The 21415-nt window shown below is 36.1% G+C and overlaps 1 protein-coding gene across 19 annotated transcripts in view; it reads left to right on the forward strand.

The window, feature by feature from the left end:
* WNK1 (WNK lysine deficient protein kinase 1) overlaps positions 1 to 21415 on the forward strand; it is a 151413-nt gene that overhangs the window by 44197 nt on the left and 85801 nt on the right. For all 19 annotated transcript variants that reach the window (XM_027593617.2, XM_027593599.2, XM_027593603.2 and 16 more), the window contains exon 2: positions 17998 to 18170. In XM_027593617.2, the coding sequence (XP_027449418.2) occupies positions 17998 to 18170 (173 nt within the window). The remainder of the gene's footprint in view (positions 1 to 17997; positions 18171 to 21415) is intronic.

Consider the following 21415-nt stretch of genomic DNA (forward strand, 5'->3'; position numbering starts at 1 on the left):
AACCATATCTGATTTCCTTTCATTTCTTTTTTCCCCCTTCTAGAAATAAAAAAAGGCAATGGAAAAAACTCTTAATTTTTAGTTACTCTTTGGAGAGAAGTATGGAAGTATAGGGGATTGGAACTGATATCTATGACAGAGTTTAAAGGCCGAAACTGGGGAATTGTTTATTTCTAAATGAAACTATTACATGATTCTCCATAAACTGAAAGTTCATTGTTGAGATGGGTAGTAAACAAGATACTTTTGAAGCTGCAATTGTTTTCCTTGTCAGAAAAACTTTCCAGCCAACCTGAGGCCATATATAAAATACAGTTAGATCTAATTTTGTTAAATTAGGTGGATATGTTCAATAAATAAGAACTTTCCTTTACAGTATCCATAGTTTGAAAATGATTTAGCTAAAAGAAAATGTGCATGTTCTTTTTTTTTCTAATTGACAAGCAGCTTCTAAAAGTATTCTAACTCAAGGATTAGTTTTATGTATTGCAAATTATAATAGGTAAATAACGGTTGCTTTGAAAATCCGTAATTATTGTTGCTAATTTGACCAGGATATTGCTGCTGATTTGACAAGGATATTATTTAGCTACGTATACTTGAAGAATGGCCTTCTCTGTTCGGATAGGAACATTAAAAAAAGATCATAAGCAAAACCAGATTTAGAAAAAGTTCAGAAATAGCATTTATTTAAAAATCAAAATATATAAAGCAGTATTATTCATGAATGTGTACATATGTTGTAAAAACTTTAAAAATATACATTAGGGTGATAAATGCTGTATTCCAGACAGTGGCTAGGTATGGGGAGGGAGAGAAAGGAATGACATTTTATTTTATATAAAATAACCTAAAACAAATATGGCAAAACATTAAGATGTGACAGATACAGAAGGTGCATACATATATATATTCTACATTTCTCTTTGCTGAAAAAGTTCATGTAAAATTTCAAAGTATTTAAATTCCCCATATACCCACTGATCATATTGTAACTGATTTTTTTTAAAAGATACATTAAAACCAATTCATGGGGTGAAATGACAATTGGTTTAGGTTTTAATAATAATGAGAACTAGTCTAGTTCCTAGTTAAACTTATTGAGAGGTCAGTATTGAGGTAGAATTATTTACTTGTCTTGGAAATAAGAAAATGTGAGATTTGCAGCTTATTTTTTCTCTTATTTAGGGAGTTGATAAGATTAGTAGATATTATTTTTCTCTTAAGTGTAAAAGAATTATATACAATATCTCATATATATTTCAAGGTAAACATCAAGTACTTACCTAATATAGGAAATAGAACATTATCTATCACTTTGAAGTTTTCAGTGTGCTTCTTACCAGTAGCATCCCCTTGCCTACCCTGTCCTGAATTTTGCATTTCATTTTCTTCCTTTTTTTTTTTTTTTTTAAAGATTTTGTTTATTTATTCATGAGAGACAGACAGGCAGAGGGAGAAGCAGGCTCCCTGCTGAGCTGGGAGCCCTACGCAGGACTCGATCCCAGGACCCCGGGATCATGACCCAAGCCGAAGGCAGACGCCCAACCATCTGAGCCAACCAGGCGCCCGCATTTCATTTTCTTAAGTGTCAAGAGCAGGGTTCCTCAAAATCAACTATAGACTTTTTTTTTTGGTGGTAAAATATACATAACATTAATTGAAAAAACTGTACTACTTTGTGAGTGTATATAATTTCAGTGGCATTAAGACATTCTCAGTGATGTGCAATCATCACTACCATCCATATCCAGAATTTTTTCATCATCCCAAACTGAAAATCTGAGCTCATTAAAAATTTACTTGCCATTCTACCTCCCTGCAACCTCTGGTAACCTCTTTTCTACTTCGTGTCCCTGTGAATTTGTCTATTCTAGGTACCTCATAGAAATGGAATCATACAGTATTTGTCCTTTTGCATTTGGATTATTTCACTTATTATAATGTCCTCATGGTTCATCCATGTCATAGCATGTGTCAGAATTTCCTTTTAAGGCTGAATAATATTCTGCTGTACATATTTACCACATTTTGTTTTCCATTCATCTGTTGATGGATACTTGCATTGTTTTCACCTATTGCTGTTGTGAATGCTTTTAGGATACTGGTGTACCAGTATCAGAGTCCCTGCTTTTAATGCCCTTGGCTATATACCAAGGAATGAACTTACTGGATCATATGTAGTTCTATGATTACTTTTTTGAGGAAACGCCATACTATTTTCCACAGTGGCTATATCATTTTACATTCCTACCAGTAATGCACAGGGTGCAAATTACTCTGCATTCTTGGTAACATTTGTTAGTTTCTAAGTTGTTTTATTCTTTTAAATAATAGTTGTTCTAATGGGTTCAAAGTGGTATATCATTGTTAGGCATGTTTTAAAGGAAAAAACAATTAGGGGACCCTTAATGTGACTTAAATTATTAAAATGTTACATGTGTAAATAGACAACAAAATACACAGTTCTTGTGTTCTATAGGTTATACACAACTATAAAGTCAAAACACACTTTTGATTTAAATGCAAATTAAAATCAACTAATCACCTAAAATCAAATTAGTGCTTCGTAGTCTGAATCAAACTGTTGAAGTAAGTCTTCCTTTATAAATAGCTTAGTCTTATGAGAATGTCTTTTTCAGTTACAAATTATAACTGTAGCAGTTTTGTCTATTTTTTAAACATTTTTTTAAAAGATTTTATTTACTTGACAGAGAGAGATAGGGAGAGAGTGAGCCTGTGTGCACACACAGAAGCAGGGGGGAGTGGCAGACTCCCTGCTGAGCAAGGAGCCGGATATGGGGCTCATGACCTGAGCTGAAGGCAGACGCTTACTGACTGAGCCACCCAGGTGCCTCAGCAATTTTCTTCCTTTCTTTCCCCTTCCCTTCTTTCATAGAGAGAGACGAGAGAGGGCACACAAGCAGGGGGGAGTGGGACAGGGAGAAGCAGGCTTCCCGCTGAGCAGGGAGCCCAATGCGGGGCTCGATCCCAGGACTCTGGGATCAAGACCTGAGCCGAAGGCAGTTGCTTAACCAACTGAGCCACCCATGTGCCCCAGCAATTTTATCTTTAAATAGTAAAAGAATTCAGAGTAAATAATTGGGGGAATTTGCTGACATTAGGACACGCCAGTCTGTCTGCAGCCAAAGTTAATTTTTTAGCAAAATTAACAATACATGGAATTTATAAATTGCCCCTTAGCTTATCATTTGGTTGCTAATGTAATTTGTAAAATAAACTGCCTCGTGAAATCTTTCAGTCAACTAGTTGAGTCAGAATATACACATAAATTTGTATTTGTCTTAAGAGCACAGAAATCTTTTACTTATTCCTGATATGTCTGTAGTTCCAAATTAAGGAGATATACATAACATTAATTGAAAAATTAAGGAAATGCTACTTCTGATGACTTTCTCAGTAGTCTCTTTCACTGCAGTGTAAAAATGGCCAAATGTGAATTATATTCAGGAATACGTATGAGATAATAAATCCCTATGAATGGAGTAGCTGCCATAAAAATAATGTTCTTAGGGATGCCTGGGTGGCTCAGTCCGTTAAATGTCTGACTCTTAGTTTCCGCTCAGGTCATGATCTCATGGGTGGTGAGATTGAGCCAGGCATTGGACTCCGGGCTCAGCAGGAGTCTGCCTGAAAGATTCTCTCCCTCTGACCCTCCCCGTGTGCATGTTTATGCTCTGTTTCTCCAATAACTAAGTCTTTTTAAAAATGTTCTTTATGTAAGTATTTTGATAGTTTTAAAAGCTTACATACAGTATGTTAAATTCTCAAAATAATTCTTTTTTTTTTTAAGATTTTATTTATTTATTTGACAGAGAGAGCGAGCGAGAGAGGGAACACAAGCAGGGGGAGTGGGAGAGGGAGAAGCAGACTCCCTACGGAGCAGGGAGCCCGATGCGGGGCTTGATCCCAGGACTCTGGGATCATGACCTGAGCCGAAGGCAGACACTTAACGACTGAGCCACCCAGGCGCCCCTCAAAATAATTCTTAAGAAAGATGATGTTTCCATTTTACAGGCAAGAAAACTAAGACTCATGTCAGTTACTTCAGCTATAGGAGTGCAAAAGAAGACATAAACATGGCATATGAAAATATAGGAATCCCTCCTACCTGGTGGGTTATTTTGGAAAGTGTTGGGGGAAAAAAGGTGAATCTGAGTGGCTTTTGAATTTGGATTTAATGTAATAGAGTACTTTTCAAATATACTGGTCATAAGAAGTACTTCCCCTGGTGATTGCTTCACTGGGGCTAGGGTAATGCTCCTGGAATCCTTAGTTGACAGTTGCCCCAGAAGATTCTTATAATTAGGCACAGTTGGCTAATTTTACACTCACTCTTTCTGAGCAAGGGACTTGGCATGATAAAAATAGTGTTTTGCAGGACATCGGCCTTCAAAAGGATAGATTGACGTAGGAAAAGTGTAATAGTTGTTTTGATATGAGATAGTTGTATGTTTTACTAGTATGTATCAGTGGAAATGAGATATGGAGAATGATGGAATTATGGAATTATAAGGATTGAAAAAGTTCCAGTCTTATTGCTTAGGAAAACAAAGAGAAACTGGGAAACTGAAATTGTTAATAAGCTAATTTGTGAAAGAAACTTTGTAGGGTTGGAGATATATTGAGTCTTGGGTCATAAAATGTTCATTAGACCTTTGTAAATGCTAATTCGAATTCCAGAATTAGTAAAGCGTTACATTAAAATAGACCCTACCAAACATGAACATAAAACTTCATTAAGGCAGGTGCGCTTATGCAAATGGGGCTTTTTGTTTTTGTTTTCTTTACTCTTCTAGTCTTACTTCTTTCTGCATTTCTGGGTCTCCCTGTAAAGTGGAAATATTTATTCCCTGCCCCCCAAAGTGGATTTGAAAAGAAGGGAGAGGTTAAGATTGAGCTGATAGGGAGAGGATCCTAGAAGAAAAAGTGATATAGAAGTATTTAAATTTAGTATGAATGGGTATATTATACTCAGGAGCCCTCTCCATGTGTATGTGTGTGGGGTGTGTGTGTGTGTGTGTGTGTGTGTGTGTGTGTGTGTCCTTTAAAAGATTTTTTAAAATTGTGCTTTGGTCTTATTTCCTTAGGTCATGCCTTTTGAAAAGCTAACGCATTGTGTTCTTATGTACTGGACTTAATTTTATTGATTTCTTTTCTGGACAAATGAGACAAGTTTTGGATATCAAGCTCAGTAAATTCTTTGAGATTCTTGCTTTGCAGTGTGCACCTATAGCATTTGCTTTCCTGTGGTGGTGGATTCTTAACAGGAAGATCCACTAAGTTTCAGTGCTAAGAACTCCATTTGAGTTTCAGTTACGTTTTGTTGGTCTCCGCTTTGGAAACCCTCCATTCCCCATTCAGAAAACTGGGAACTTTGTCATACCCACTGCAGGGTATCATTTATCTCTGAAGTGTAAAATTTCCTTCCTATAGTGAGCAAGAATTTTTTTAATCTTTCAGTCCACATTCAACTTCCCTTCTTGTCCTCTTCTCAGTCCTTTTGCTTTCTTTAGAAAGTTTTAGTCTAAGGTCCTACCTGTAACAATTGGAGTTTAGCGCTCTCCATTAATTGCCTTCACATTCACATTAACCTATTTCAATAAAAACTTTTGAATTTATGTGGATGGCTTAGTAGTGTTCTGAGTTTTGCTATTACAATGGATATTTTAAGTGATTTAGTGAAAATAGTCTGCTATTTTTTAATAGGACTGTTTACTTTTTGTGTGGTTCATCTAAGTATCCTCTATATTTGTAGCATTAACATAAAGCTTTCTATCTGTGCCAGGTTCTAGATATGTTTGAATTATTTGGCTTTTGTGCCCCCTACCCCCACAAGGAGATAGGCAGAGAGAATCTCTTAGGCTCCAAATTTACATATTTGTGGCCCAGATTTGGGGATGGATTGGAGGATGCTTAATGATAGAATTCTGTAAGTTAGTCTGGTTTGAGAAAACACTCTTGACTTTTTTGTGTAAGTAGATCATTTTTTCTTGCTGTTTTGAAACAAATTACCTTTTTGTAAATAAAATACAAATAAAGATGAACCAGATTGGGAAGAAGGGATTGATTGGGAGTTAGAACAACCAGGGTTTTTTTGTTTGGTTGTTGGTTGGTTGGTTTGGTTTGGTTTTTACTGTTATTTCGATGACCTTTTTTTGTCTCTGAAACTGGTACTCACTCTTTCAGAATAAAAGACTCCATGGAGAAGCAGGTGATACAATGTCATTTTTAAAATATCCTTCTATTCTCCCCCACCCCCATAATTATATCTGTTGACCTATTGAGTAAAATTAAGCTAATGTAGACTCTTCTCTATGGGATAGATCCAGTTCCTCTCTATAAAGAAATTTGTAGTAGAAATTTACTCTGTAGATTTGGCCACTTAAAATCCAGGTTTAATTTTCATATTGTATTTCAAAACACCTTAATAGCCCTGTTAATAATTTTTTTGTTGTTGTTAACATTTAAGAGTTTTTGCATGAGAATCATTATTTTGCTTCTATCATTTATTTTCCCATCTTTCCCCAGGCCTCCAATCTCTTTTCTGAAATTTTCAAGACAAAGAATACAAGTTACCTAGTTTTGTTTTTTTTTAAGATTTTATTTATTTATAGAGAGAGAGCGAGAGAGGGAACACAAGCAGGGGAGTGGGAGAGGGAGAAGCAGGCTTCCCCAGGAGCAGGGAGCCCGATGCGGGGCTCGATCCAAGGACCCTGGGATCATGACCTGAGCCACCCAGGAGCCCCACCTATAAAGTTTAAAAAGCTAGGTATTTAGTAGATAGAAGTATTTAGAAGTACAGAATACTTCTATCATCTTGAAATTGTTATTAGACCACATAGCCCTAGGAGAGATAGATAACACCAGACTTAAATAGTTACTTATGTGATTCCTTTCTTTCAAAATAGCGAGTAATTCTTTTAAAAAAATTACTTCTTTACTAACTGGTAACTGAAACCCATGCTGCGCTGGAAAGCAGTATTTCAAACTGCTTTCCCCCTGAAGACAAGTTTTTATTTCTATATCCCAACACCCACAATTAAGCGTCACTTTAAAAGATGTAATAGATGCCCAGGTCTTTGCTAAGTCAGAGTGGTGCAAAAAGTGATAAGGAGGGAGGACTCCAATATTGACCTAAAATATTTTAATCACAGAATTCCAGGCACTTCTCTCCACCCATATTTTGATATGTAAACTTATCATCTGAGGTCTTAATTTAGCAGTAAAACTTTGAATATTGCTAAAAATAAAATGCTGCAGAAGCTTAAATGCTAATAAGACTTGAGAGCCAGATATTTTGGGGGTACAGATGTTAGCCAGTGAAATTAATTAATGAAAACCAATCTCACTGTTTCGCTGCACAGTTTGGAAGATTTGCTTCTGGGGCTAACAAAATAAACATTAGTTAGGGATAGGATTGCTACTTTAGGAAATAGTGAAATTTGGGGAAAAAGAGAAAATGCCTCTAGAGGATGTTTAAAATAACTTCTTAAAAGCAAGCAAATGAAGATGTGCGAATTGCTATGAGGCCATCATAACCAAATAGTAACATTGTGATTTTCACCCAAGAAGAAATTGCATCAGCAAATAATCTACTGAGCACTGTTATTTGGATGGTACTGAGATGAACAATTGTTTTAGTTGTTGCCCAGCTCCCCACCTCCACCCCTCAGCAGCCTGGAACTGTGTATATTATGGGAGGCCATGTGACAGTGATCCTTGGTTTTGTTCATTTAGCCTGTCAAAACAATTTTATGTAGGTGGAAAGAAATGAATGAAATGAATAGAGTGGGTTAGCTGCATCAGCTCTAGTTTACACTGAAGTAAAAGAATGATAGTGTATCAAGCCCCCAGGAATATCCAGCTTGATAATGTTGGGGAGAAGGTACTAAAAAGCAACAGTGGCTAATCTGTTCAAAATCTCATTTGATTATTTTAAAATTTTATCGTCTTCCTGATAATTTGATTGACAGTTGGTTAAAATTTAAATAATATATATTCCTCTTACTCTGTCTTCAGTTGTAATTTAGTAAAGTGGTTAGTCCTTTTCAGTGATCCCTAGTTAATAGAAATATCAACATGGCTTTTCTGAGAACATTGTTTTAGAAGCTTCACAAAATGTTAAAATGTTTGTTCTAGTATAAGTAAATGGAACATGAGCTTTGAATCAAGTCCTCATTTAATTCTTGGTTCTTTTCCTGTGAACTGAAGGGATATATTAAATTTTTTTTCTGAGTTTGCTTATCTGTTAAAATAGAGTCATACTATCTAATATCTCACAGGTTTTTCCTGAGGATTAATGAGAACAGAATTAAACAACCAGCTACTAAGTAGCAAACACTTAGCAAATATTTTTGAAACCCCACCTGTTCTTACAGGTCTGTGTGCTTGTTGGTTTTGATCTGTTTTACTGTTGTCTTAAAAAATTGGGGGGATGCTAAAATGTCATTCTGAGGTATTTTATGAAATGCTCTTAGATAAAAAATAGGAGACTTAGTTATAGGTAGAGCAAGTTGACAAATTATTGAAAAAAGCACCAAGTTACTTGTTTGGATTTTTTCCCCCACTTGGTTGATAATCTGTACTCATGTAATTACAGATTTCTAATTTTAAAGATCGTAATCATCAGTAATTTTCAAGAAGGATAAAAATCTGCACAATAAATATTTAAAATAGCCTCTTACAGTATAGATGTATTATAGGCAAAATTAGATAAAAGTTAATATTTTGATAGAATTTTAAGACTGCCATTTACTGTGTTTACAAGGAAACAGGTTGTAGTTTTTTGGTGAGGAAGAAGTCCCTGTTTGATGAGCCTTTTTCCCCTTCTTTTTTTGTGCTTTGCTATAAATAATAGTTGGCAGCTTTTTTACAATGAGCTTTTTACAAATTATTTTTAAAAATCAAAATGGCTGTGACTTTTACAAGTTGTTCATTGTATTAGACTTACAGAGACTCAGCGGCCCAATTTTAATTCTCACCTTTTTTTTTAAGTCATAGAAATTTCTTTTATTCCTGGGGAAATGCTAACTGCACATTAAGAATATACACATACTTTTTTTTTTTTCCTTGGAAAGCACTTTCATGGATTCATTCAGTACCTGGCTGTTGAATAAGTCATTATGCTAGGTTGTCAGATATTAAAGATAAAACACTGAGAAAGCATTTTGTCACTGCTTTTAGAATAAGTCTCAGTGTAATATGACTTGTAATTAAGTGCTATAAAAGAGGCATATACATAGTTTATAAAAAGGGGTGTGTGTGTAGGGGGTATGATGACCTAGAGTAAAGGACAGTTAGGGGAGGTGTCTCTGAGGAAATGACTTGAATTGATCTTTGAAGGATGACTGGGCATTAACTAGGCAAAACAGGTTGATAGAAGGGTGTCCTAGATATAGAGGAAACAGAATGTATGAAAGACCTGTATGGGAAGAAGCATAACATGCTTAAGAATGGAAAAGGTTAGAGTGATAAATTAGGCTTGAAGAGTGGGCAAGGACCATATTATGTGGGACCTCATAGGTCACAGTGATTTTCCCATTTGTCCTAAAGGCTGTAGAAAGTTATTAAACAGTATCATGACATACAGTATTTCTTTGAATCTAAAACTCCAGTAGTGTGACACATTCTAATTTCAGATATAAGAAAAATGTGAAAAATGGTATTTCTAAAAATTATGTAGACATTCTTTAGAATTAATTAAATTGGCACTTAAAACATTCTGGCTATATATGGACAAAATGGAAAACAGATTACATAAGGGTAAGATTAGATTTGGGAAACGACTTAGTAGGTTTCAGAAGAGATCATGATGGCTTGAAATAAGGTGACACTAGAGAAAGATATAAGTAAATTACTTAGAGTTTCAGCAGAAAATTTACCAAGCCATGTGTACTTTTTTTTTTTTTTAAGATTTTATTTATTTGTCAGAGAGAGAGGGAGAGAGAACACAAGCAGGGGGAGTGGCAGGCAGAGGGAGAAGCAGGCTCCCCACTGAGTAAGGATCCTGGTACAGGACTTGATTCCAGGACCCTGGGATCATGACCTGAGCCGAAGGCAGATGCTTAACCAACTGAGCCACCCAGGCATCCCAAGCTTTGTGTACTTTAAAACATTATTGAAAACTCTGAATTGTAGATTTTTTTTTTAAGATTTTATTTATTTATTTGACAGAGAGAGACACAGCAAGAGAAGGAACACAGCAGGGGGAGTGGAAGAGGGAGAAGCAGCCTTCCTGCTGAGCAGGGAGCCTGACGCAGGGCTCGATCCCAGGACCCTGGGATCATGACCTGAGTCGAAGGCAGACACTTAACTGACTGAGCCACTCAGGCGCCTCAGTCTTTAGATTTTAAATACAATTAAATTTTAAGTAACAACATAGAATGATTTGTGTTAGTGTCATATTTCATATCTAGTAACAATTTCTGTTTAAAATTATCAGTTGAGAGAAAACACTTCACAATTGAAGGTTCAGATGTAAAGGTTTTTTTCTTTTAAACTGTCTATAAAGATTTTGTGAAAGCCCTATACAGAGAATTATTCAGACTTAAAATTAACTTCCTATTTGTACAACAGTGATTATATTTATATAACTTATATTTAAGCTATTACTCTTGAACAGTATTCTCCCTTATCCTTATTCCAAGTTTCAGCTACAGTGGTCTACTGTAAGTGATATATTTCCCAGCAGTTCTAAACTATGGGTGAATAAAATTTAAATAAAATAAGTTCAAGTTTCAAAGCTCACTGTTATTAAAGTTTGAATCTCCTCAACTCTGTTCTATATCCTGCATTTCCAAGTTTACCTTTAGCACTTTTTACAGATTCTTGTGGTCTTAAGCATTTCAAGTATTATGTGACCAGAAGTGTGGGTATTTCATGCCCGTGATCTCATTTAATCCTTAGAGTATCCTGCTGATATGGGTTCTTCTTTTCTTATATGGTTAACTCTAGCTCGTACACAATCATGTACGCAGAATTGGGTCTTTTGTGATATGCTCTCAGAGTACCGAGTTTTTTCCTCTTCATCATACTTAATAAAATTCATGCCTCTGCCTCTTACACTGTAAAGTCTAGGATAGCAGGAACTTTGTCTCTGATGTTCATTATATCCTGTTGTCTGAGACAGGGTACCCAAATATTTATTAAAATTAAGCAAACATTTATGAAGATGTACAATAATGGCTAAAAACTAAAATGGATATTGCATGGTACAGAAGATAAGAACACTCATCAAGGGGGCTCCTGGGTGGTGCAGTTGAGCGACTCGGTTTCAGCTCTGGTGATGATCTGATGGTTGTGAGATCGAGCCCCCAGGGGGCTCCTGCGCTCAGCACGGAGTCTGCTTGGAGTTTCTCTCCCCCGTCCCCCCCCAGTACCCTGCTTGCTCTCTTTAAATAAATCTTAAAAAAAAAATACTTACCAAGAAAATCAAGAAAGGCAGACTATACATTAAAATATAAAAAATAAACGTCAGTTAATTTTAGGTAGAACATAAATCATTTGCCTCCTGTGATTACTGTCTTCTAATTGTTTTGAGCTGGATTAGCTTCACAATTTCTTTAAAATAAGTTTTCTTAATTCAACTATAGTAAGGTTTAGTAATGTATAAGGGAGTCAACAAGTGATCTAGATTTTTCTTCTGTTTTCTATATAAATTTTCCTTAAATGAGGAACATTTAGGAATGAATGTATGGTAAATAAGATTTTTTTTAAAAGTATATTGGGAGGGGTGCCTGGGCAGTGCAGCTGGTTAAGCTTCTGACTCTTGGTTTCTCCTCAGATTGTGATCTCAAGGTCCTGACTCTTGTCAGGCTCCACGCTCAGGGTGGAGTCTGTTTAAGACTCTCTCTCCCTCCCCCCTAGAATAAATAAATAAATCTTTAAAAAAAAATGTATTGGGAAACCCTATCGTAGGTCAGTAAATGGAAAACCAAACAAGCTGAAAACTCTTCCCACTGTAAAACACCAGATACTTTGTGGAAAATTTTTATTAAAAGAACAATAAAAACCTACCCTTTTAAGCATAACTAAGCTTGTGGGAATTTAAGGATAATCTCCAAGGTCTAAAAACTAAGAAAAAACAAAAAACCAGAGTGGGAGAAGTGTGAACTGACATGAGGACTTTTCTGGGACAGTTGCCAATCTTGTTAATAACTAAGAGGCATGGTTTTACCATCTGTCTAATGATAGATGAAGTCTTAAGCCCAAGCAGTTACTGGAATTGAGATGCAATGAAGTTGTTCCTTGAAGAGAGCTACACCTTTAATGAAAATACAGACTAGAGAAAAATTCCCTTTTTTTTTTAAGATTTTATTTATTTATTTGAGAGAGAGAGAGAGAGGGCACAAACAGGGGGAGAGGCAGAGGCAGAGGCAGAAGCAGAGGCTGAGGCTGAGGCTGAGGCTGAGGGAGATGCGGCTCAATCCCAGAACCTGGAGATCATGACCTGAGCTGAAGGCAAACGCTCAACCATGTGAGCCACTCAGGTGCCCCAAATTCCCTTTCTAAGGCAGGAAAAGACAAGCTTCTTCAGGTCAGGTGAAAGAAAAGTTAACCCTTGAAATTTATAAACAAGGACCTGTATTCACACAGGTGATTTTGATTTTGAACTGATTGCATGGAATTTGAACTGACTGCATGGAGTTAATGGCCAAGGCTAGTAATGCCCCTAGGGCACTAGACCTAAACAAACTCCATACCGTCTACAGGGATACACCTGTAACTGAGGATATTCCAACAGACAAATCACAGTTTAAGATAATCGTTTTATTCAGTATTGTAAATCACATGAAGAAACAAACCACCACAAGTGAATCAAAACAGTAGGTAAAATTAAAGCCCCAGTAACTCAGATAAAAGATTGAATTGAGCCTTTAAGGTAAGTTATTTTAAAAAAGTTAAAGGACTAAAAACATCATGTTAGTGTTGGAGGGGGGTAGTGAATGATGATTTTTTTTTTTCTTTTAAAGATTTTATTTATTTATTTGAGAGAGAGAGCATGAGAGGGGGTTGGGTCAGAGGGAGAAGCAGACTCCCCGCTGAGCAGGGAGCCCGATGCGGGACTTGATCCCGGGACTCCAGGATCATGACCTGAGCCGAAGGCAGTCGCTGAACCAACTGAGCCACCCAGGCGCCCTGAATGACTGATTTAATAAAGACCTGAAAAGAGATTCAAGAAATGAAAATGCATTGCGATTAAAAACTAAATGACGAGTGCTACTTTCCTCAGTTATCTGCCTTTAGATAGTTTGACTTTATCTGTTCTCTCCAGAACAGGAACATTTTAGGAGGATAATCCAGGACAAAAAAGCTCTGCTGCCATAGATCTGAGTGTCAGTGGACAGGTTATATGACTTGTGGATGACTGTAGCCCCTAGTTGAGAGTGGGAATAGAAGTGATTAAGGGCTGTGAAAGGGGGGCTTTTATGGAACTTTGAGAGAAGCCAAGCTTGCAGTGATAATTTGGAGATGGAGCAGAACTCCGGAATAGAGGAAATTCCAAGGAAGGTGCTGGGAAAACTTATATGTTCATGAAGCAGGGAATGGGGGGAGGCTGGAGGGGTTCTTTGCAAATTGAGCTGATAGTTATCATGTCTCATTCAAAACCCATGTGTTAGGGTTGCCACTGAATGGGGAGGGACATTCCTTTCTCCAGGCATTGGGCCTGGTGAAATGGCAGCAGAATTCCTTCCCCACTGAAGCAGTTAGGTGCCGAGCCTTTTTGTTCTTTTTTCCCTCCTTGCTTTGTTTATGATATTAGTGAGGAGAGTAGGGGCTGGAGTGGTGACTTTGAGTTCCTTTTATCACACGCTTTGGTGGGTACTTTTGGTGACAGACTGACAATTTTGTTTTATTTTCTTTGTGGATGTCCAAATATTTGCCCCTCTTACCTATATACCTAGCCCTCCAAGACTTGTATGTTCAGTTGGAAGTGTTCATCTGGTTTGTGTTCATTCATCTCTTACTTCTGGAGCAGGGAGGGAGACCTGGCCACATGTCTTTTGCATCCCTTCCTCCTTTGGACTATTTGTTTGTTTGTTTGTTTGACAGAGAGAGAGACACAGCAAGAGAGGGAACACAAGCAGGGGGAGTGGGAGAGGGAGAAACAGGCTTCCCGCGGAGCAGGGAGCCCGATGGAGGGCTGGATCCCATGACCCTGGGATCATGACCTGAGCCGAAGGCAGACGCTTAACAGCTGAGCCACTCAGGTGCCCCATCTTTTGGATGTTAAAGTTTGATTAATTAAAAAAAAATTTAAAAGAGGTAATAAGCAGTTCAGATATAATGACTCAAGAGAGACTTAGTGAACAAGAAGGTAGATCTGAGAACATTGCCCAGAAGGTATAAGAAATGGAAAATGGGAGAGAAGTTAAGATAGGAAGGATAGAGTAAGGTTGTGTATGTGCACACACACACATACACACATAACACATAAATCTTATAAAGAAGAGAAAGGGAAATAGGAGGAGGCAATTTTCAAAGAGATAATAATTGAGAATTCTCTGACTTGAAGACAAATACTTGAAACTTTTGGCTTAGAAACACAGCCCCATTATATATACATAAAACTAGGTGCATGGTACTGAAAGTGCAGAACACAATTAAAAAAAAAGTCTTTGGAACAACTAGAGAGAAAATACAGATAAATTTACAAAGGAGAACATTTATACTGACAGCTGCAGTGGACACCAGAACACCACAAAACAGTATCTTGAAAATGCTGGAAGAAAAATAAGCCAGCCTGGAATTCTACGTCCATCTAAACTATCATTCAAGAGTGATGATGAAGTAAATATTTCAAACAACCTAGGATTATACCACTAAAAGAATGTTTACTGAAAGAATTTTGAAAAATATATTTCACAGAAGAAAAATGAACCCAGATAAAGAGAATAAGGAGCAAAATGGAAAGGTGAACAAAAAGATACGTGGGTATATATAAGTAAGCATATACTGTTAAATAACAATTATAATGTTATCTTAAGGAGCAGTAGGATAAGAGGGAGCTAAAGTATTAGGGAAATAATGTATAAGATGGGGAGGGATGATGAGAATACTGTTTTTTAGTGGTATGTAAATTTACAATAAATCTTTTAAAAATTAATATATGCAGTTTAGGAAAAAGTTGTTGAACAGATTGTACAGTCTCCATATCATTACAAATTATATGCCTTTAATTAAAATTCTTGATAATATTCTGATAGTTTTAGTTGGCTTGTGCTGTATTTCTACGTTATAAAAATAAAAGTCTTCTTATTGGAAAAACAAATAACCAAGATAATTTAGAAAATAAGTTGAGGAAGGTGTTATAGGAAGTGGTTCTACCAAGAATGAATATTCTAAAAGTATAACAATTAAGAAAGTGTGGTATTAGTGCAGAATAGACAGACCATTGGAATAGAATATAGAATCCAGAAATAGAATTACACTTATACGGGAAGGGTGGATTGTTCATCAAATGGTATTAGGTTATTAGTTGATATAGAAAAAAACAGCCAATCCTTCTTTTATCCAACCAAATAAATTCCTCAACGGATAAATTCCCAAGTATGGCAAACAAAACGTTTATATTTTAAAAAGGAAAAGAAAAGGTATGGCCTCAGTGTCTGGAAGAATTACTGAATAGATAAAGCCCACCTACCATAAAGTAAAAGATTAATTGAACTACAGTGAAATAAAAATACCAAAATCAAAAGACATCATAAGCAAGGTGGTGAAGACACAAACCACAAATTGAGAAAACATTTGTAACATAACATTAATAAAGGATTTGTATCCAGAATATATTGAGAACTTCTACAAAAAAGGGAAACAAATGATAAGATTAGGCATCTCACTGAAGAAGAATCTCAAGTAGCCTGCAAAGAAAACAAAAACTTTTTTTCATTCTTGCCTCTAAAAATGTAAATTAAACAACAAGATATGAGTTTACACCCATCATATTGATAAAAAGTTAGTGTCTGATAATACCAATTACTGGTGACCCTGTGTAGCAGTGGAAACCTTCATACAATGCTAGTAAGAGAGTACATTGGTATAGTCCCCTTGAAAAGCAAGTTTGTTGATAGCTATGAAAATTGAATGTGTGGGGCGCCTGGGTGGCTCAGTTGGTCAAGCGTCTGCCTTCAGCTCAGGTCATGATCTCAGGGTCCTGGGATTGAGCCCCGCATTGGGCTCCCTGCTCAACGGGGAGCCTGCTTCTCCCTCTCCCATTCCTCCTGCTTGTGCTCTCTCTCTGTCAAATAAATAAAATCTTAAGAAAAATTGAAGGTGCCTTTTTCTTATGATTCAGTAATTCTCAACATGATCCTAATAGATGTTCTTAGTATTTTTTTGTGCCTCATATCTCTTTTGAAGGCTACAGTAGTGTTTTAAGTCTATACAGTAAAATATATAGGATTATAATGGAAACTAAATATACTAAAATAGTTACAAAAATTTTAAAATTTATGATATAGTATGCATTGTTAGTGTATATAATCAGATCAACTGAAAGATCTAATAACTCAATTTCAAAGTAATGATTAATGTAAATGATATTTTGAGACAATCTATAACCACTGTTACGTGATATCAAAATATCTAGGGCTGTTGGTGACAAAAATCACAAGGGTTACTGAATACTCTCAGGTATATATATTCATAATTGATGTATGGGCTTATTTCTAGATTTCCAATGCTATTCCTTTGATCTAAATATCTATCCTCGTGCCAGTACCACAGTGTTTTGATTACTGTAGCTTTGTAACAAGAACCTGTGTCCTAGAGACACATTTAAATGTATATCCAAGGAGATTAATAGTGTAACACCACTGCAGTATTGTAGTAGCAAAAAATGGGGAATAGCCTAAGGATTAATCAATAGGAGATGATATAAATTGTGATATATTTAGGTAACAGGTAACTGTGTAACAGTGACTATGAATAAAACCAAGTTACAATAATATGGTAGGTACCTTACAGTGTCTCCTTATATATCATCACAGGCGATCTCAAACAATATCGAGTGAAAAAAACAAGCTTTCTGAGTGAAAAAAAACAAGCTTTCAAAGAAAACATACCAAAGTGTAAAAACCTATATGACAGTGGTATGTCCAAATTCAGTCTAGTAGTTACTCAAGGATAAGGAGTAGTGATGGGAAGGACAATCTTGTTACATTAGGGGGCTTTTAATTATGTCTATAATGTTTATTTAACTGTGTGATGGACACATTGTATGACTGGAATCTTTTGTTAAAATATGTATTGCATGATTTGACAGAATATTAATAAGACAGAGACAGTTTCAGTTTTAATATACAGAATAATTTGGAGCTTGTGTATATGGGACCTTGTCAAGGGAAGATCAGCAAATTAAGTGCTTTCCCCCAGTTCATCTCAGAGAAGTGAATTAACCTAAGAATTGGCAGGCACTTTAAACATGATGAAAGCATACCTAGAGGATTATTTAATATATTCATAAAGAAAATTCTAATCAAAGACAGAACTAGAATTTGTATTTAGATCTTTTTGCCTCCAAAATCTCATACTTGTTCCATATTGTTAAATTGCATATATTGCATAGCAATAAATGACATATTTTAGAAGTGGTAAGTTAACTGTACCCACAAAATGATACTGTATCTGAGGCATATGTTAACATAAAGACATTGAAATAATCTCAAGCATGACATTATAATCCAGTTTTCTTAAATATACTTTAGCCTGTTCTCACACTCATGAAAGGCTGAAGAAATTAGTAACTTTAATGTTACAGTATTCCTGGTTTATTGATCATTATAATTTAGTATATGTTTGGCATTTGAATTTATTTTTGTGGGTTTTTCTATTTGAACTATTTTATTTAAATATAATTAGCAGATAGTGCTATATTAGTTTCAGGTGTGCAGTATGATCTTAACAGCATTTAAATTTGTGTGACTTGGTGTTCTGTTATTTTAAACCACATTCTGTTTTGGTTCTTGACTTTAGGATCGAAAATTAACAAAGTCTGAGAGGCAGAGATTTAAAGAAGAGGCTGAAATGTTAAAGGGCCTTCAGCATCCCAATATTGTTCGATTCTATGATTCCTGGGAGTCCACAGTAAAAGGAAAGAAGTGCATTGTTTTGGTGACTGAACTTATGACATCTGGAACACTTAAAACGTAAGTCTGTCAATGTTATAAAAGTTGACCAAGAAGTATGAAAGAACTTGAATTGTCTCATGTCGTATTTTATCAGTCCTGCTTTTGTTGCCCAGCATACCAAGGAGGGAACAATTCCTCCAATTCTTGGTAGCACATTTTCCTGCCCACTAAGTCCTCTGGTTTATAAAATGATTTGATAATTATTTAATGGTAATATTAAAATAAGTTATTACAGAATAAACCTAGTTCTTTTAAATCATGTTGCTTTGCAGTTCTAAAATTGAGTGGCTGAGGGATCACGAAATCATATGACAATGTAGCCCTCTAGTGGTTAAAATGAGGTTGAAGCTTATTGAGAGGCTTTCTCCACTTACTTTATCGCCGTGTATTGGACAGTTTTTGCCACATCTATGCAACTGTTATGTCACATTGAAATTGTACTGTGACAGTTATTACTACATAAATCCGTTTGCCATAGTATCAGAAATTAAAGCCGAAATAGCTAGACTCGTCGTTTCTTTCAGGAGAACAGGTCAAATGCAGAAATTTCTTGTTCTCCATTTGAACAATTCCCAACAAGGAATTCCCTTTCCCTAAAAGAGTTTTAAAGTAAGAATGGGAGTTTGCTTTTGAAATCCCAGGTCTCTCAGATTACCTATACTCAGAGAGGAAACTACAGTTGACCCTTGAACAACGTGGGGGTTAGGGGCAATTGACCCTCCATCTTGTTGAAAATCCAAGTATAACTTTTGAATTCCTCAGACTTAATTACTTATTAGCCTACTGTTGACTGGAAGCCTTACTGATAACATAAATGGTTGATTAACATGTATTTGTATATTATATGTATTATATACTGTATTCTTATAATAAAGTAAGCTAGAGAAAATAAAATTAGGAGAAAATACATTTACAGTACTATACTGTAAAAAGTCTGCATGTAAGTAAACCCAGACAGTTCAAACCTGTGTTGTTCAAGGGTCAAATGTAGTATAAATTATATGGTTTAAATTTTCTGTTGTGGAGGAATTGGACTTTTAAAAATTGTCTCATTAGTATGTATTCATTCCTTACTACTTTCTTTAATTAATACTACTGAGCTAATTCATCCCAAATCTTTGAAACAGTTTTGTATCTCCTGGATATAATGACTTACATGTGCTCTTGGATGCTCAAGATGAACACATTGGAAAGCCAACGGATTATTTCCCTCCTGCAAATTCTAGTTTCCCCACCTAGCTTCTCCAATATTTATGGCAACACCTTTATCCTAGTCATCCAAGCTGATTGCTATATGTCTGTTTCTTCCATTAGATTGTGATCGCTAGCACTATGCCCGAAATTTAGTATTTGAATAAATTAAGGAAAATTGTGCAGTAGTAGTTGTGTGTATATCTGTACCTTGAGATTCTTTTCACCAGTTTGGATACTTTAGTGGGCTGTCAATAATCTGTCAGGTACACCCTACAAGAGTACCCTATGACAGTTTATTCATTTTAAAAAGTTTATTGAGGGACTTTTGGTAACATAGTAGGCTAAGCCTCTGTGGAATTGTCCCTTAGTTGGTGGAGCACACAACTCTTGATCCTCAGGATCATGAGTTCTAGCTCCATGTTGGGTGTAGGGATTACTTTAAAAAAAAAGTTCAGGTGTAATTAGAAAAGATCCAAAGAATTTTTAGAAATAAGAATAAATACTTTAAAACTTCATTGATTAGGTTAAACAGCAAACTAGATTGAACTGAAAAGAATAAATATGAAGATCAGAAAGCAAAAAGAACGCGAGACATGGAGTGAGAAGACATTAGATTTAATTATCATTCTAGGAGGAAAGAATCAAGAGAATGATGAAAGACTTGATGTGTATATAGTTCTAAGCAAATAGATTTATTTAAAAAAAAGACTTTTAAAATTTATTTGACAGAGAGCACAAGCAGGGGGAGTGGCAGGCAGAGAGAGAAGCAGGCTCCCTGCTGAGCAGGGAGCCCGATGCCCTGGATCCCAGGACCCCAGGATCATGACCTGAGCCGAAAGCAGATGCTTAACCGACTGAGTCACCCAAGGCACGCACCCCCCCCCCAGCAAATAGATTTAAAACAAATCCATATTCTTGTATAGTTAAATATGACTTTTATACAGCCATTAAAGCAAGTCCTATAAGCTGCTTCTTGTTAATACTTTGTTAGCAATTCAAATGAGTAGCAGGACATTAAGTTGGTTTTCTTCACAGTACTTGATAAAGACTGTAACAAACGAAGAACCAAATCCATATTCATACCTGGAAGAATACAGAATAATTAGGAATATTTGTAGCATTTAGAGAGGCAAATGGAGCGAAAGGGATGGGAATTGGTTCCAACATACATGCTTTTTGGACTTTTTAAGTTTCTACCTTTGTTCCACATATTTATTAATACTTAAATTGAAACAAACACACATACCTGAAAAATAATATGGGTTAGAAAATTTGATTCAGGAAATATAAATAAAGCTAGATTTTTTTTTAATTGAGACGAAATGTACAGAACATAAAATTAACATTTTTATTTATTTTTATTTTTTTAAAGATTTTATTTATTTATTTGACAGAGAGAGAGAGTGAGAGCAGGAACACAACAAGCAGGGCGAGTGGGAGAGGGAGAAGCAGGCTTCCCGCGGAGCAGGGAGCCCAATGTGGGACTCGATCCCAGGACCCTGGGATCATGACCTGAGCCGAAGGCAGATGCCTAACGACTGAGCCACCCAGGCGCCCTAAAATTAACATTTTTAAAGTGTACAATTCAGTGGCATTTTGTACCTAGACAATGTTGTATATAACCACTATGTAATCTCTCAAGTTCTTAAACATTTTCCTCACCTCAAAGGAACACTGTACTCATTAAGTAGTTATTCTCTATTTTCCTTCCCATGCGGTGTATTTACTCTTTAATTGCCCACCATCTAAGTTCTTGGCATTTTTCTTTCTAAGCTTAAAGTTCTCTTTTCCCATCATTTCTGTTTCTGAGCCTCAGAGTTAAGGGAACAGGAGAGTTAATAGAAAGAGCACTAGGGCACCTGGGTGGCTCAGATGGTTAAGCGTCTGCCTTCGGCTCAGGTCATGATCCCAGGGTCCTGGGATCAAGTCCCACATCGGGCTCCAAGCTCAGCACAGAGCCTGCTTCACCCTCTCCCTCTGCCCGCTGCTTCCCCTACTTGTACACACTCTCTCTGTCAAAAATAAATAAAATCTTCAAAAAAAAAAACAAAAATAGAGCACTAGACAGA

This window comes from Zalophus californianus, chromosome 9 (genome assembly GCF_009762305.2).
Source record: "Zalophus californianus isolate mZalCal1 chromosome 9, mZalCal1.pri.v2, whole genome shotgun sequence".
NCBI lineage: Eukaryota > Metazoa > Chordata > Mammalia > Carnivora > Otariidae > Zalophus > Zalophus californianus.